At 31.5% G+C, this 15,074-nt stretch overlaps 1 protein-coding gene across 1 annotated transcript; it reads right to left on the minus strand.

Annotated features, from left to right (window-relative positions):
* Positions 1–3,395: 3,395 nt before the first annotated feature.
* On the minus strand, positions 3,396–9,886 carry LOC126675503 (ribonuclease TUDOR 1). The gene is made up of 17 exons (XM_050370149.2): positions 9,745–9,886; positions 9,185–9,379; positions 8,810–8,884; positions 8,583–8,696; positions 8,396–8,500; positions 7,640–7,846; positions 7,306–7,512; positions 7,120–7,227; positions 6,354–6,524; positions 6,073–6,270; positions 5,642–5,980; positions 5,330–5,560; positions 5,056–5,244; positions 4,881–4,958; positions 4,608–4,802; positions 4,040–4,417; positions 3,396–3,895 (listed from the first exon to the last, which is right to left on the minus strand). The coding sequence occupies exons 2-17, from the start codon at positions 9,341–9,343 to the stop codon at positions 3,710–3,712; spliced, it is 2,940 nt and encodes a 979-aa protein (XP_050226106.1). The 5' UTR covers positions 9,344–9,379; positions 9,745–9,886; the 3' UTR covers positions 3,396–3,709.
* Positions 9,887–15,074: the final 5,188 nt, after the last annotated feature.

Consider the following 15,074-nt stretch of genomic DNA (forward strand, 5'->3'; position numbering starts at 1 on the left):
CTTTCTTGACAAATTTACCCTAACTGAATTCTTTTAATGCCATTTGTTATCTTGCTAAATCTTTTAATTGTTTCTAATTTTTTTTTTAAAAATACTATTTAACCCTTCGTTTTGTACCATATTCATTGTCTCTCCTTACGTGACATCATTTAATTCGTCAAATCCACCTCCAAAAATGTATATCTTAAATTCCAACTTTTAATTCATCCACTCTTTTAATGCCACATAAGGTGGGTTAAAGAAGATGGGTTAAAAATGAAGGTTATATAGCATTACTCTTTTTTTTTATTAAGTAGTCACTGTTTCAGTATTAGGGACCAATAAATTTTCGGTAGCTAACTTCATAAAAAATGACAACATGGTATTGCAACAAAAATTATATTAAACCGGTAAATGAAATTGTTAAATAATTACAAGTTAGTTGTTCCAGTCAGTTTATATCAGAAAAAGATGACATGGCGTATAAGGTGACAAAAATATATAGGTGACTAACCGGCGTTTTTACTGCTACCGAAATGAAACCGGCTGGAACAACTAATTTGAAATTATTTAACAAATTTAGACACTATTTTGATATAAATTTTTATTGAGACACTATATTGTCATTTTTTAAAAAATTTAGACACCAAATATTTATTAATCCCTAAAAAAACTTCTTCATCTTGCTTTTGTATAATTTTTTTTTTCATATACCAATAAGGTATAACTTAAATGGTATAAATTTTGGGTAGTAAAGTGCTAAATCGTGCATTTAAATCTTTCCACAAGCACTTTACTTCTTCACTTATTTAAAAAAAAATCTTTTTTTTCGCTCACAATATTTTCATTTTCTTTAATTGCGTCCATTTATATCAATATTTTTGCTTATTATGGAACGATATTTCCAGCATTAACTATAGAATTATAAATATTACTATTTCTTTTTAACTACTATAGTTAAGATACTAATTTTTCAATAAAAATATTAAAATATTAATTTTTATTTCTAAAAATCCTTTATTAATTATTTTAGTTTAAATATTAATTCCGAAGCATCGCGAGGGTGTCATACTAGTTAATAAAATATTAGAAATATAAGAATGTCAACTAAAATTTATATGCAAAACCATTTCTCGTTGAGATCTTTAAGAATGTCAGCTAAAATTTGACTTATTTTTTTTCTTTTCTTTTTTCACAATTTCCTTTACTTCCTAAACCATATCTTTCTTGCATAAATTACCTACAAAAATAATGTTTTTAAGTATAAAATCTTACAATAAGAGAATATATATAAAATGGCGTATTGGTTTTCAATTTGGCTCTTATATTAATAAAATAACACTCCCTTTGTTCTAAATTGATACCTTACTATTTTTTGCGTTCCAAATTATAAATACACCTTCTATTTTTGATTAATAATCTTAAAATTACAAGTTTTATATTCCTAATAAATAATTGACTCCAAATGAATTAATTATTTTATTTTTCAGCATAGAATAAATATTATTTTTGAATAAAAATACAAAATATACCAACAAAAGAACTAGCCATTAATATATTACATATATATATACCTTAAAAGTTACAAAAAATGGAAAATTAAATGAAACAAAAAAAAATTAATCTGAGTTAACCACAATTTTCTTAATTGTCGTATTTATCCAAACCACTTATTATTTTATGACAAAGGGTATTATATATATAATCACACTGTGCATATATTTTCCTTACATGAATTGTAGTCCAGTCCAGACTTCTCTACTCGTATCCATTTAATTAAGTGTTAAACAACCGGATCGCGAGCACGTCTTATTTAGCACTCAAATAAATGAGTTCGTATTTGGCTTGTTTAGCACTTAAAGAAATAAACATGAGCTAAGGTCAAGCTCCAACTCAATATTTAAAGTTTGAATCGAATTTGAACTGAATTGAGTCTGAACCGAATATAAACATTTTGGTACATTTTGGAGTGTTTGGTTCAGTTTTTTGGTGGAACTTTTAAGTTTTACTTTTTAAAAAGCTTCACCAAAGTGTTTAGTGAGAATTTTTATAGAGTTTTTTTGGAGCTTTTTGAACCTCCAACAGCTGCTGTTTGAAAAGCTCTACTTTAGAGCTTTTTACCAACAGCTAATAGCTGTTTCAATATTTTTAATTTAATTATTTAGATAAAATTACCTCTATTATAGTATATCATTTTTTTTAATATATAAAATTATTAAACTTATTTTAAATTACTCTAATCATTTATAAATTATATAAAATTATTTTATTTATATTAAAACAACTATAATTTAATAATTTTTTGAAAAATTTATTATAAATTTATCAAAAAAAATATCTAAATAAGTTTAAACTAAATACTTCTTATAAAAAATATTATTAAATTTTTTATTAAATAATATATGATATAATACATTCATAATTTAATAAATAAAAATAAAAATTATACCCTTTACGGTCATTTTATATATAGACAGCTACAACTAATTAAATCTCAGCAAACACTTATGTTCTATCAGCTATCAGCTATCAGCAACAGTTAACAGCCATCAGCTGTAAAAAACAAACTAGATATAGAAACTTTAATCTGTAGCTCGGTTCAGTTTGTTAATCGCCCTATTGTTTTAAAAAACGGTTCAATTGCATGCTTCAGCTTTACTCTTGACGTTTGAAGTTTTTAGTTTTTTTTTGGACAAGAGATAGGAGTTGCTTAGCGGGGGATGGGAGTGTTACGGTGGTCGGTGGAATTTTGATTCAAACCCTGCAACAAAGCCATCGCAACACTGCTTGCCAAGGAGTGGCTTCTGATCTTAAAGTTGACCCAATGTAATTTCAAACGTTTTAAAAACAGTAGACTTAGAAATTCTCAAGTCCAAACTTCCCTCACCTTTTCATCTAATCTTAAATACCAAATATTTTCGAGACCACCATTTGATTAAAATCTTTTATTTTTCTTTGTAAGTTTATTCAAATTTAATAATTAATCATAGTTATATTTTAATTGCTAAGACTGACTCTACAATTATATATAACTCAGGGTCATATTGCTTTTAGTGATGCAGTGATAAACAGAATTAGACTACAAACAATGTCACACACTCATGACAGTTAGATCAATAATTGCACATGAACAATAATTTGTGATACCATAACAATAAAAAAATTTGGGTTTCAAATAAATTAGTAAAAACTAAAAAAATCCGATTCAATTATATAAATATGGTTAAACTTTATTCCATATGAAAGCAATGAAGGATAAATATGATGCAACAATAAATGTCCACAGCTTTGTCTAAGATGAGTGTAGTAAACTATGAAACTACTCGAATAGATAAATATGGGGTCAATTTTATGCCATTAACTGACTCAATATTGAGTAACTTAAGCTGCAAAAAGAAGTAAACTAAAAACCAAAATGAGTTCCAACACACTATAAACTTTAATTAACAACAAAATTTGTTTATACTGTTTCCACATGACCAACTAAATTTGGCTTACCTTATTAAGACTTGTGTAACATAAAAAAAAAATGGGTTGCTCACCTACAAAGGAGGTTATAAGAAAGAAAAAAAGGAAAAGTAAAACAAAACTTTCAGTTTACGCTGCAACATTTGATTCCTCTCTCAACCTAAATTTGGAGACGTTGCCTATAACTTAAACTCATTTTAGACCACTCACCTTTTCTTTTTTTCCTCTTTTCTCCGCGGTCGTTCTAGTAAAAAGGCTATGATCATCGGCGACCACCAGCCTTTCTAGCGGGAGCTACGTCTTCATCATCTGATTCGATATCTCCATACTCCCACATCCCACGCCTGGCAGAGCGTGCTTCATCCTGGTACTTCTCCAAAATACCAAAGGACGCTTGTCGATCCTTGGAGTCCCATTTCTTCCTTTTCTCTAACCTAGCAAGCCCTTCCTGAAAGTTCATAGAGCAAGCATTAGTCAACAAAGCAAAAACAGAAATAAGGTAAAAAGCATAATAAGCAACAGATGGCTAATGAAAAATATTCGGACAGGAGATTTTCATGTAAACGGATAAAAATACAAAAACTACTCATACCTGCAACAAGGCAGCATTTATGCTAATTTCAGAGTCCGCACCAACCAAAGTTACAACAAGAATTGGTCCAGTCCCCTGTCCCTTGACTTTTCCAGCAGAGGTATCTCTCTCCTCGATCTTTGCCCTAAGCTCTTTTGAACTGTTTAATGTTTGAGAACTTAAAAATTCAGCTGCTTCTGGACCACAGTCCTCTTCCAAGCTTGGAACCTTAAGATATGCAAGACTGCACAGCTGAGCAAGACCAGGTGCTAGGGAAACTGACGAATCAAGAGGCCGTAATTGACTGTACAAAACCTCTTCCTGATTTCCGTAATCAATGTAAAACACTTCGAACTTATCTTTCAAGGATTCCACAGCTCCACGAGGTGCATTCACAATCTTTAGAAGTCAAAATATAACATTTCAGCATAAAGAGCACATCAATGATTTAAACTAACAGTGGAAATATAACAACCTAAGTTACAAAATTATTGCATAATAAATGGCAAAATCTTATTAAATATTAGCTAGAATAAACTGAGTGAATCGAAGAACAGGAACAAAACCAAGCGACATATCTAACACGCACCATCGCTCGATTCCAGGAATTATCTGCACTGAACTGGGCAAGTACAATGTCGCCCTTCTTAGGATTAAAGGCACCAATCACAGGAGGTTCTTGAAGACTCAGAGATGCAAGTTGTTGTTGAATAGAGGCAACTCTTTGATCTCCTTCAGTTTGGACATAAAATTTACCACCACCCAGGACTTCTGTAACCACCACCTGAAAGCAACATTCAATTAGTAAAGTCATAAACTATTAAATGACAAGCACCAGTTCATCAAATTATATGGAAAATACCTTTAACACTTCCTTCTGTTTGCTTTCAACAGCTGGACCATTAGAGACTTCCTCCCCTTCAACATAATTCTCCCAAATCTGCAAGGTATTTAGTTTAATTGAGCCGAACTTCAAGGAGAATTGCAGAAATACTAGCAGTACACCAATAAACTATGGAAAATGCTTGAATGCTTACTTTCAGTTTCTTCTTTTTGGCAGACTGCTCTGCCTGTTCAAGAAGATGAGCTTCAGGTATCCTGTCCATGCCAAAGGAAGTTTGCAACTTTGCAAGGCCATGTTCAAGAAGAACCATCCCCATGTTAGTCCTAGACTCCCATAAGGAGCCCAAGAATGTCCCAGTTCGATCAACAGTTTCTACTTCAATCTGACATTAAAACATAAATGAGATTGTCAATAAAGGGAAATCAACAAAGCAGTAAAGTAACAAGCTCAAACAGGAAGAATAATACCTCAACATCTCTCTGCATAATCCTCCGTCTCATTAGTGAGATTGCTTCTTCTGAATATGGTTCATCACGACCAGGGCACCTAACGCCCGAAAAAGCAAAGGCAACACTGCATGTTTCCTTCGGAATCAAAACTTTAAAACGGTGGCCACTAAGCACATATTCTACAACAGCAGGAATTTTCCTACTTCGATGTAGGAATGGCAAGAAATCTTTTGCTTTCTTGGCCGGTACCTGAGAAAAGCATACCGAGTCTGTAAGATAAATTTTTCATGGTGCGCTTAAAAAAAAAAGCAATCAATTTTTATATCTAACCATGGTAAGGTCCTTTATATGTGTAACCGCAGATTCCTTTCCAGAATGAATTCCTCTTCTGGCAGTGAGAGCACGCGATTCAGCCGCAAGAAGGGCATCATAATAGTTTGATCTTTCCTCAAAGTCTCTATGCCGAATCACAGTTCCGAAGCCACGTGAAACCACCAACTCGGCAATATTGACCCCATCTTGCTGCCCATTAGCAGGTGTTGGCACTTCACCAACCTTTGTTGAGGACAGCAGGAAAACTGACCCAAAATCCATTACTCTTGATTCCCCAGACCCGGTACCAGTAGGCCCATCTCCCACCTTCCTAGAATATTCCATTTGCACATTCACCTGAAAAACATATTGTAGTATTATTAAAAACAAATACAAAAAACTGCAATCTGTAATCATCATGATAAGATGACAAGCTAAAGGCTTCATACTGGTTGTCCAATAAGGCGAGTTCTTAGAAGCTCTTTAGCTTCCCTGGCATAGCTCTCTGGTTTTTCATCCCTACGAGGATTACCCATCTTCGGGCACCTAATACTTGAAAGATTGACTCGTCTTTCTGCTAATGGATTTCCAAATGGGACAGAATCATCAGCCACAATGACGCAATCGCCACTTACAACCTCCACAACCTGGAGAAAAATGTAATTTGGATGCTAAGAAATCTGTATTCCATAAGCAATAATACTGATAGCAAAGTAATAAAACATACTACCTTTCCTGTAAAGTTTTGGTCATGAATAGCTTTCGAATTTGTGGGAGGGGGGACATAAGCTGTCCAGATCCTCAAGCGATCTTTTTTAGCTTGAAGTTCTGCAGTTTTCAGCTGCCGCTTAGCATTATCTTCCATCATGTTCGCACTCCATTCCACATATTTAGCTAGACCCTGCATTTTGGATAGAGAATGAACCAATAAGAATCAATACACACATGGAGGGGAAGAATAAAGATACAATCAATCAGATCAATCTAATCTAGCATATAAGAGCAAGCATTAACAGAAAATCATGTAACAGAATATCTGAACTTAAAACATTTAGCAATTCTGTTGAGTACAATCAAAATCTATACAAAATTAATAATAGCTATACAAATAGAGCAACTAAAAGATAATAAACAAGGTATAAAAAAGAAGCAGCACATATTTTTAACTTTATGCAACAACTAATCACTAAAAATTAGAAGAAACAAACTTCATGCAGTTCTACAACATACTGCAAAGAAATATCCACACATCACAACGTAATTTCAGTGCCACTTTTAATTGCCATGAACAAAATACACAATCCAAAGGCCCTACTCCAAACAATTGTTCTGGCTTTGGGATGGTTAAGACCAAACGTTTTAGCATGAGGAAATACCCAGACAAAATATCCCTCTTAAAGAGAAAGAAAGACAGCGTTAAGGCTACGCTAAAGAAGCAGAGAAAGGCAGTCTTATTTTGTCCTAATCAATATAATGAATCGTAATAAAGCATGTACATTTTCAACGAGCTCCAAAGATAGATCTTTTGCTGCTTCTCCATCTGAATAATATATTGATCCAATCAAGTTGCTGAATTTGTCAACTCCTTCCAGGACAATGCGGACCTGTAATACAAAATGGAATTCATAAAAAGAAAAATGAAAAAGCAGAGTCTCTGACTTAGAAAACAGTACGTTACTCACATCTCTATTTAATACACGTTGCTCGGTAAAATATTTGGCCTCTACAGCAAAGGGATCAGGAGCAACTTCAACTGAAGCGGAGACTGAAAGCCTCTGTGCAGAAGTTAGAGGGGCCCGAGGTTCAGAAACAGCTCCATTCTGCTCACCAGAGTTTTGTGCTTTTTCTGCAACAGCTTCTGGTGCAGCCCTTTTACCCATTGATGGGGACTGATTTAACAGAGAAGATATCAGAAGTTTACACAGAGCACATAATGATCCCAGCCGGCAGAAAAGATTGCTGAAATGACAAAACACAACAAAGAAACGATGCTGATTACAATACAATAGCGCATACCTGGGTTCCTGCAACAAACACCTGGACGAACTGAAAATCTGGAAGCAAATAGACACGAACAGTGCTTCCATCACGAACCTGTTCAACAATACCCTGCATGGGTTTGCCCTTATTCGCAGCTAGCAGACCCATGGCGTCCAAGTTGCCAGGATTACCAATGGCAGAAGGAGGTAGATTTCTGATGGCTGCCTCCGGAGCCCCAGGTACCTGCAATCAGAAATTTTGAATTTTCAGTTCACTGAATTACTCAATTTCAATTTTGTGTAAAAAAACAACTTTTACATGAATGTCTTACATAAGGCTTGCCCACAATACCAGTAAATGTTCAGCCATTTGAACTTTTAGCAACTTAGCATCACAATTAAATTTTTATTCAACTTGACCAGAACCGTAATGCAGGCAACAATAAAAAATTGTCTAATCTCTAAAGAGAGTAAAGCACTAAAGTGGGTACCATTCTAAACTCTGCCATTATATTTAAAGTATTAGATGCATGTGCCTCACATCTCAACCATTGTTATTGTACTTGCTGGAACAAGATAATTTTTCACCCAAAAAACAAAATACATTTTTAGTTGAAAGTGAGGTTGATTTAATAGAATAGAAAAGCATTTCCAACATCACTTTCTACAATTAAAAGAGATGATCTATTTACTTCCAAAACTATCACCGCGGATCACGTGAAGCACAAATTCAAAGATGAAAACGGAATGACCAACAAATAAGTGAAGAAGTAGCAACAGGCAAGCCACGAACCTTACTCCACATTCCAGCACCCTTTTGCTTAGCTTGTTCTTCAATGACTTGATACTCAGCTAGAAAAGGACTGGCCTCGCCTTTCTGCTGGCCCTGCTCCCTCACCTGCAGTGAACAAGTTCAATTAAATTCACATACATGAAAATCATAACAAACCTCCGTAGTCGGTAATAAAAAGTAATACTACCTTCGCCCAGCCTTCTGTAAGAATTAGCGTTGCAACATTTTTGCCATCAAGGAACACACTGCCAAATTCTCGGCCAATAGAAGGAACAGTATAATCTATCTTGAATACAACTTCCTGTTGCAAAAAAAAAAACATTAAATGATAACAAATGTAATCCAAGCACCAACATACACCCCATCCCCAACCACTTTTTCTTTGCCCAATATTTACAAGTAGAAAATAATAACCTTCCCAATGCAGAGCTTCCTCAAAAACTCTCTACTTTCCCAAGCGAAAGGCTCATCGGTGCCATTTCTGCGGGCCTAGGAATAGGAGATAGAGCATCAAAAAACAATGTTAGGTTTATGTCCAATGTAGCATTCCAATAGCTAAAAATGGTGCAATTCATCGTAAAAAAATAGTAGTCGTCAAACTAATAAGCCAATAAATGTTCGCAATATCGGAATATTCAATTATTGCATATGTTTATCATTAAATATCTTAACATTGCAGACGTCTTATTGGTTGTTGCACGAATGACGTGGCACAACCGTTGCGTTGAATAATCATTCGGTCAGACTCTCAATATAACTCATCTAATTACTGAATAGGTGTTTCATTACCAGTTTAGGAGCCATAATAGAAGAAACAGTAAGAGTCCTTTCCGGAGGAGGTCCAGGTTTATTACTGGACTTAGCTGCTAACACCAAGCTATCCCCTGACGGAACAGCTTTCACAACTGCACTGTACCATCCAGTGGCCCCACCTTTGGATGTTGCCATCTCTCAAACAAACACCTTACTCCTACCTAAATCGGTCTGCAATACACAACAAGCTAATCATTAAAATCAAAACAGATTAATTAACACTTAATAAATTCGCATTCGACGTTTAAATTTGCGTTTGATCCAATAGCATTGCGGTTCAATCCGATCTCATCCAGTTACACAATTCAACAATGCATTAAAACAAAAAGATAATCTTCCAAATTGAATCAAAAACTTCAGATCCGAAGCATCGAATTTATCGAAACACAAAAAACAAAACTCGATCTAGTAGGCGATCAGGTCAACGGTTATTTTAAGCTTAACAGTAATCCAATCTGACATTAACATACAAACACAAATTCATATCATGCAAAAAAAACAGAGAGATCTGTATTATATTACACAATGGTGATTACCTGGAGATCTCAATTGTAGAGAGAGAAAGTAAACAAAATTAACGAACGTAGACGGAGATAATTAGAGAGAGACGGCGAGTTAGAGAGAGAAAGAGTACGAGAGAAGCTCTAAAATTTAGAGCAGGGGAGGAGGGATATAAACGAGAGCTAGGGGGAGGTTGATATGAAAATACCCTTACTATTTGGTAATATTTACATGCATACCTTAAGATTTATTACAGTTAGATATATATTCAAATTCAACTACTACTGCTCGAAGTAGTAAATAAACAAACTAACAGAAAGTTTTGCATGTCGTTTATTCCGGATTTGCTAATTGCAATGCTATTTGCGTGTGAGTGTGAATTCCTCTTTTGTCTAAAACTTGTCGTTTGTTAGTTTTTTTTTTTACTAATTGATAATGAAACGTAACGTCGTTGCCCTTTTTATTTTTCCTGTTTTTATTTATCTTTTGGGATTATTGCTGTTTTTTTTATTTGAAAAATTATTACCTCAACTTATTACATCAGCTCCTTGTATAGGTGACATATGGATATATAAAATTAAAATAAAAAATAATATTTATCCGTTTTAAATAAATTGACAATGTTTAAAATTTTTCATTTATTAAATTTATACAAAACTATAATTCAATTAAAATAAAAAATTTACAAATTAATTTATTTTATCTAGATATATTATTACTTTTTTAATATGTACATGTGTGCTAATTGACATTATGATCTCTATATTTTGATTTAATTTCTATTTTTTATACTATAATTTAATAAGAGATGCAAATAAAAGTATTCTATTTAATTTAGCTTTAATTTTAGAGAAATTAACTGTAGGCTTCATTTTATTTTTATTAAAATGTTTAATAAATGAGCACTGAAATAGAGAAAATAAGTGAAATCTTATCCAAAATTAGTGTATTTGGATCATACTTTAATTTTATTGGACGAAAAAAATGAAAAGCTAAAGCTATGAAGAATAGGTTAGTCTACAGCACCCTTTTTACAGATTTGCCACAATCCATAAATTAACATTTTTGGGTAGACAACATAGAGATTAACTCAGTACTTAGCAGGAACTTTTCTACTATTTGTATTTAGGTACTAGAAAACAATGAGTTTACATTTTTACTTGTGTTTTGTAAATATGCTCTACTAATTCAAGTAAATGAAAAACATACTACAAAAAGGAAATATTCTTTGAAAAAATTGAATGAATAGAATAACTGGATTGACTGTAACTGTAATTTCTCAATTGGGTAAAAAATATTTATTGGGGTGGTGAATGTGGTCCAAACTATTATTACTATAATAATGCTGTAACTTTTCTTCTTATTAAATGTGATTAATTGAGGGGTGATTTTGATGAATGTGTGTTGGTTTTAGACTATATAGATAGTAATTAATTTGAATTTTGAGATATTAATTAGGGATATTGATGAAAAGAAATTAAAATAGTAGTACGTCATGATGTTAGAGGACAAACCAAAAGGACATTGTTTGAGTCGTAGTAATAGATTTAGAGAAGTGATGTGTTTGAAGATGGCAGCAGTACAAACAAAAGATGATGACTAAGCCTGGATGATTGTTTTTAAAGTTGTTGTTTTGTTTTTCATTTTTCTCGTGATAGTTACAGTCGACCCTCTGATAATTAATACACATGGTGGATCAAAAATTTATTAATTATTAGAATTATTAATTTATTGAATTTGTATAAAAAAATTATAAAAAATATTTTAAAGCATCTACATTGATAGACCTATTATTAATATTATATTATAAAAAAACTAACAAAATACACTTTGCAATCACTCAATTTAAAAAAAAATAATTTTATATTCAATTTAAGAAATATCAATTGATATCAAATTAAAAAATATTATTAAGAGGTTGTATTCATAAAGTAAAATAATTTTTAATATTTTTTTATACTAGAGATACTTTACTTACTTTAATTTTTTTATCTAATAGCTTCTTTTAAAAAATTTCAAAAGAATAAGAAAGTCATAATTTGATGGTATTTTAACTTCCACTTTATGAATTAAGGTTAGTATTGCCTCAAATAAATCATCAATTGTTATATATTTCTTTTAAAAAATCTCTCTAATAATTAATATTCATGTAGAATATATTTTAAATTTTATTAATTATTAAATAATAGAATTATTAATTATCCGACGTGGAACGAAGTTGGTTCTCTCAATTTTCTATTAATTATTAGAATTATTAATTTATAGAATATTAACTATTAGAGGGTCGACTGTAGTTATATTACACTATATCTGTAAACAAAAGTAAAAACAAACTTTTTCAAAATAATGAGTAAAGGTTAGCTCGATTCTTAAATGGCTTAATTACTTAAAAACCACCCACCTTGAACTTTTTTTCGTTTATACTCTGACCTAGGAAAAAAGTCATTTATACCCTGACGTATGTGTTTATGTTTCACCTCTACCCCGTGGCGCTAAATTAACCTCTTTTCATTCAAAAAAAAGTTTCAAATAGTCCTTCATTTAGAGAAAAATTCATTTCTAATTAAACTCTAATTAGCTTAGGTTAAAAATGAAAAACTATTTTAAACTTTTTTTTTTGATGAAAAGAGATTAATTTAGTGTTTCGGGGTAGAGGTGAAACATAAATACATACGTCAGGGTATAAATGAATTTTTTCCTAGCTCATGGTATAAACGAAAAAAAAGTTTAAGGTGAGTAGTTTTTAAGTAATTAAGCCTTCTTAAATTTGTGAATCATAATCGAATAATTCACTTTCGATCATTTTGATCAATGTATATTATAATTTTATAGAATGAGTGTTTTATAAAACAAGTAGAAAACAAAATGAGTTTCTCGTATCAAATAACTTACTCTAGATCCTTTTCTTTTATTAATTGGATAAGAAAGTAAAATAATATTTATACGTGCTTAAATTAACTGAAAATAATTATTATGTTTCAAGATAAATTTAATTTAAATCTGAATATGAGATGCATTGATAATTTTAGAATGAATTTTTTGTTTATGTAATTATGTTCCGTTGTATCTAAATTACTCAACAATTATCGAATAGCTCTACTAAAAAGGTTAATTTTAATTTGTTAGTTGAAATTTTAAATTAAATCAAATTGCATTACAGTTAATTACATTATTATTATTATCTCAGCATTATCTTTCTTTTAAAACTATTAAAAATAAAAATAAATCCTCCTACTAGTTAATTTTCCTCGCTTTATTTATTTTTGTCTTCTAAAATTGAAATGAATAAATAAAATTTCCTACATTTTTTATTCCCTTATTTTTCTTTCATGCATGAAGAAAATTTCATGCAATGTGTCACATCATTTCACGATTTTTATTTAGAAGAAAGGGTCAATGTGCCCTCTAAACTGACACGGGGTCATCTAACCCAATTTATATTTTTTTGAGCAACTAACCCCAAAACTCTTTAATTTTGAGTCAAATAACCCATAATTATATTGTTACAATGTGTAAAATATAAATCGAAGGCGAAGGATGCAAAAAAATAATTAGATATTTATCTAATTGTTGCAATATAATTATTCTAAATCTATTTTTTAAAATAAAAATATAAATTATGGGGTTATTTGACTTAAAAATGAAGAGTTTTGGGGTTAGTTGCTCAAAAAAGTATAAATTGGGTTAGATTCTGTGTCATAAGTTTAAGGGGCGCGTTGACCCTTTGTTCTTTTTATTTATGTTGATAAATTTTAGTTTATTTATTTAAATAAATAATATGTCTGAATTAGGACCCACGTAGATATAAATGTAAGCGTTACCTAACACACTATCGTTGCATCGGAGAAATTCTCTTACTTAAACTCAAAAATAAGATCACGGTTAATGATCAATTTGCAAAATGGAACCTTACAGGATCCAAATTTTTGTCTCTTTATAGTAAAGAATAAACAATTACTAAGGAATGAAAGTAAATATAATTATAAATACTTGCGATTATTGCAAATATCATTGCGATTATTGCAAATATCATACTCCTATGTTCTGAAATAAAAAAAAAAGTATACCCTTTAATTCAACTCATAAAGTAATTCTTTAAGATCCTACAATTAATAAGCATTACTAGAAAAAACAAGGATAAAATAGATGCATTTTATGAAAATTTAAAGTAAAATAATGTGTACTTTTTTTGGATAGTGATATAAATTTTCACAACAATATCTTATTATAAGAATATATCTTGAATTTTTTACCAATGGAATTGTTTCGGGACTAATAAGAAAATATAATTTAATTTCCAAATATGATAGTTGATTGAATGATATTGAATTCGTTTATGCTGCATTAATTCTTAATTCAAGAGCACCAAAAAGTTGTAAGATTTTTTTAATTAGTGATAAATCACCAAAACGGATTTAAGCTCCGGGATACCTGCGTACACCAAAAGCAGAGGTCAGAAAGAACGCCGGAGGGGGATCTCCGGACGTTCGCTCCGACGCTCAAGTCAGGTATATTTTGTCGGGGAAAGAAGAGAGAAGAGAAATAGTAATATTAAGCGAGTAGAAAGAAGTACCTTAGGGTTTCCCCATAGTGTGACTTATATAGCCCATGTCTAGTGGTTCTTCTCCCCCTGTTAAGTAGGTCGCGTGTTATATCCCGGTGTTTGTATCTCGAAATCTCGGTGTTACCCTATTAAATAGGTCTCGTGTTATATCTCGGTATTTGTATCTCGGGATTTAGGTGCGAACGCCGGAGAGTAAGTCATGTTATCATCGTGGTGATGTTAGGTACGGTTTATTCATAGCTTGATATGGGTATCTCGGAATTTAGGATCTTTGAAAGGTGCATGTTTTTGTATCTCGTCCAATGGTATCTCGGTTACCGATCTGGCATAAATAAGAGCTCGGTTGCTGGACTTAGTGTCCTCTCATTTTATCGAGGTTGCTTCGCCCCTATGATCATATATTATCCATACGTTATCAATTAGTGAGTTGACAAGAATTTTTAGATAAATAAGTATGTTTTATATTTCAGATATGCACTATTTTAATCTTTTTTATCTTATATTATAGATATTTAATTATTATTTTATTAAAAAAAGTTTAAATATGTGCTCATTAATTATAGATGTATGTTTTAAAAAGATGATAAAAATCATTAAAAAAAGTAATACTATATCCAATAAATGTGATATATTTTTGTAAATTAATTAATTTTACTAAAAAAAACTCAGATTTCTTAATATCCATACTTGTACTAATTAATTTGAGACACAGTATACAATGACAAAATAAACGTAATAAACCAAAAAATAGCCTGCCAAGAGAGACGCTTTTTTGAGAAAAAGAAGAAACAAAAGCCCGCA

Source organism: Mercurialis annua, linkage group LG3, assembly GCF_937616625.2.
Source record: "Mercurialis annua linkage group LG3, ddMerAnnu1.2, whole genome shotgun sequence".
NCBI lineage: Eukaryota > Viridiplantae > Streptophyta > Magnoliopsida > Malpighiales > Euphorbiaceae > Mercurialis > Mercurialis annua.

Coding starts and splice junctions, on each gene's coding strand:
- LOC126675503 (XM_050370149.2), bottom strand. CDS start 9,343: ATGGCAACATCCAAAGGTGGGGCCACTGGATGGTACAGTGCAGTTGTG. Junction 7,847..8,395: donor GTGCTGGAATGTGGAGTAAG/GTTCGTGGCTTG, acceptor TTCTGATTGCAG/GTACCTGGGGCTCCGGAGGC. Junction 5,245..5,329: donor TTATGCAGAGAGATGTTGAG/GTATTATTCTTC, acceptor TTTTAATGTCAG/ATTGAAGTAGAAACTGTTGA.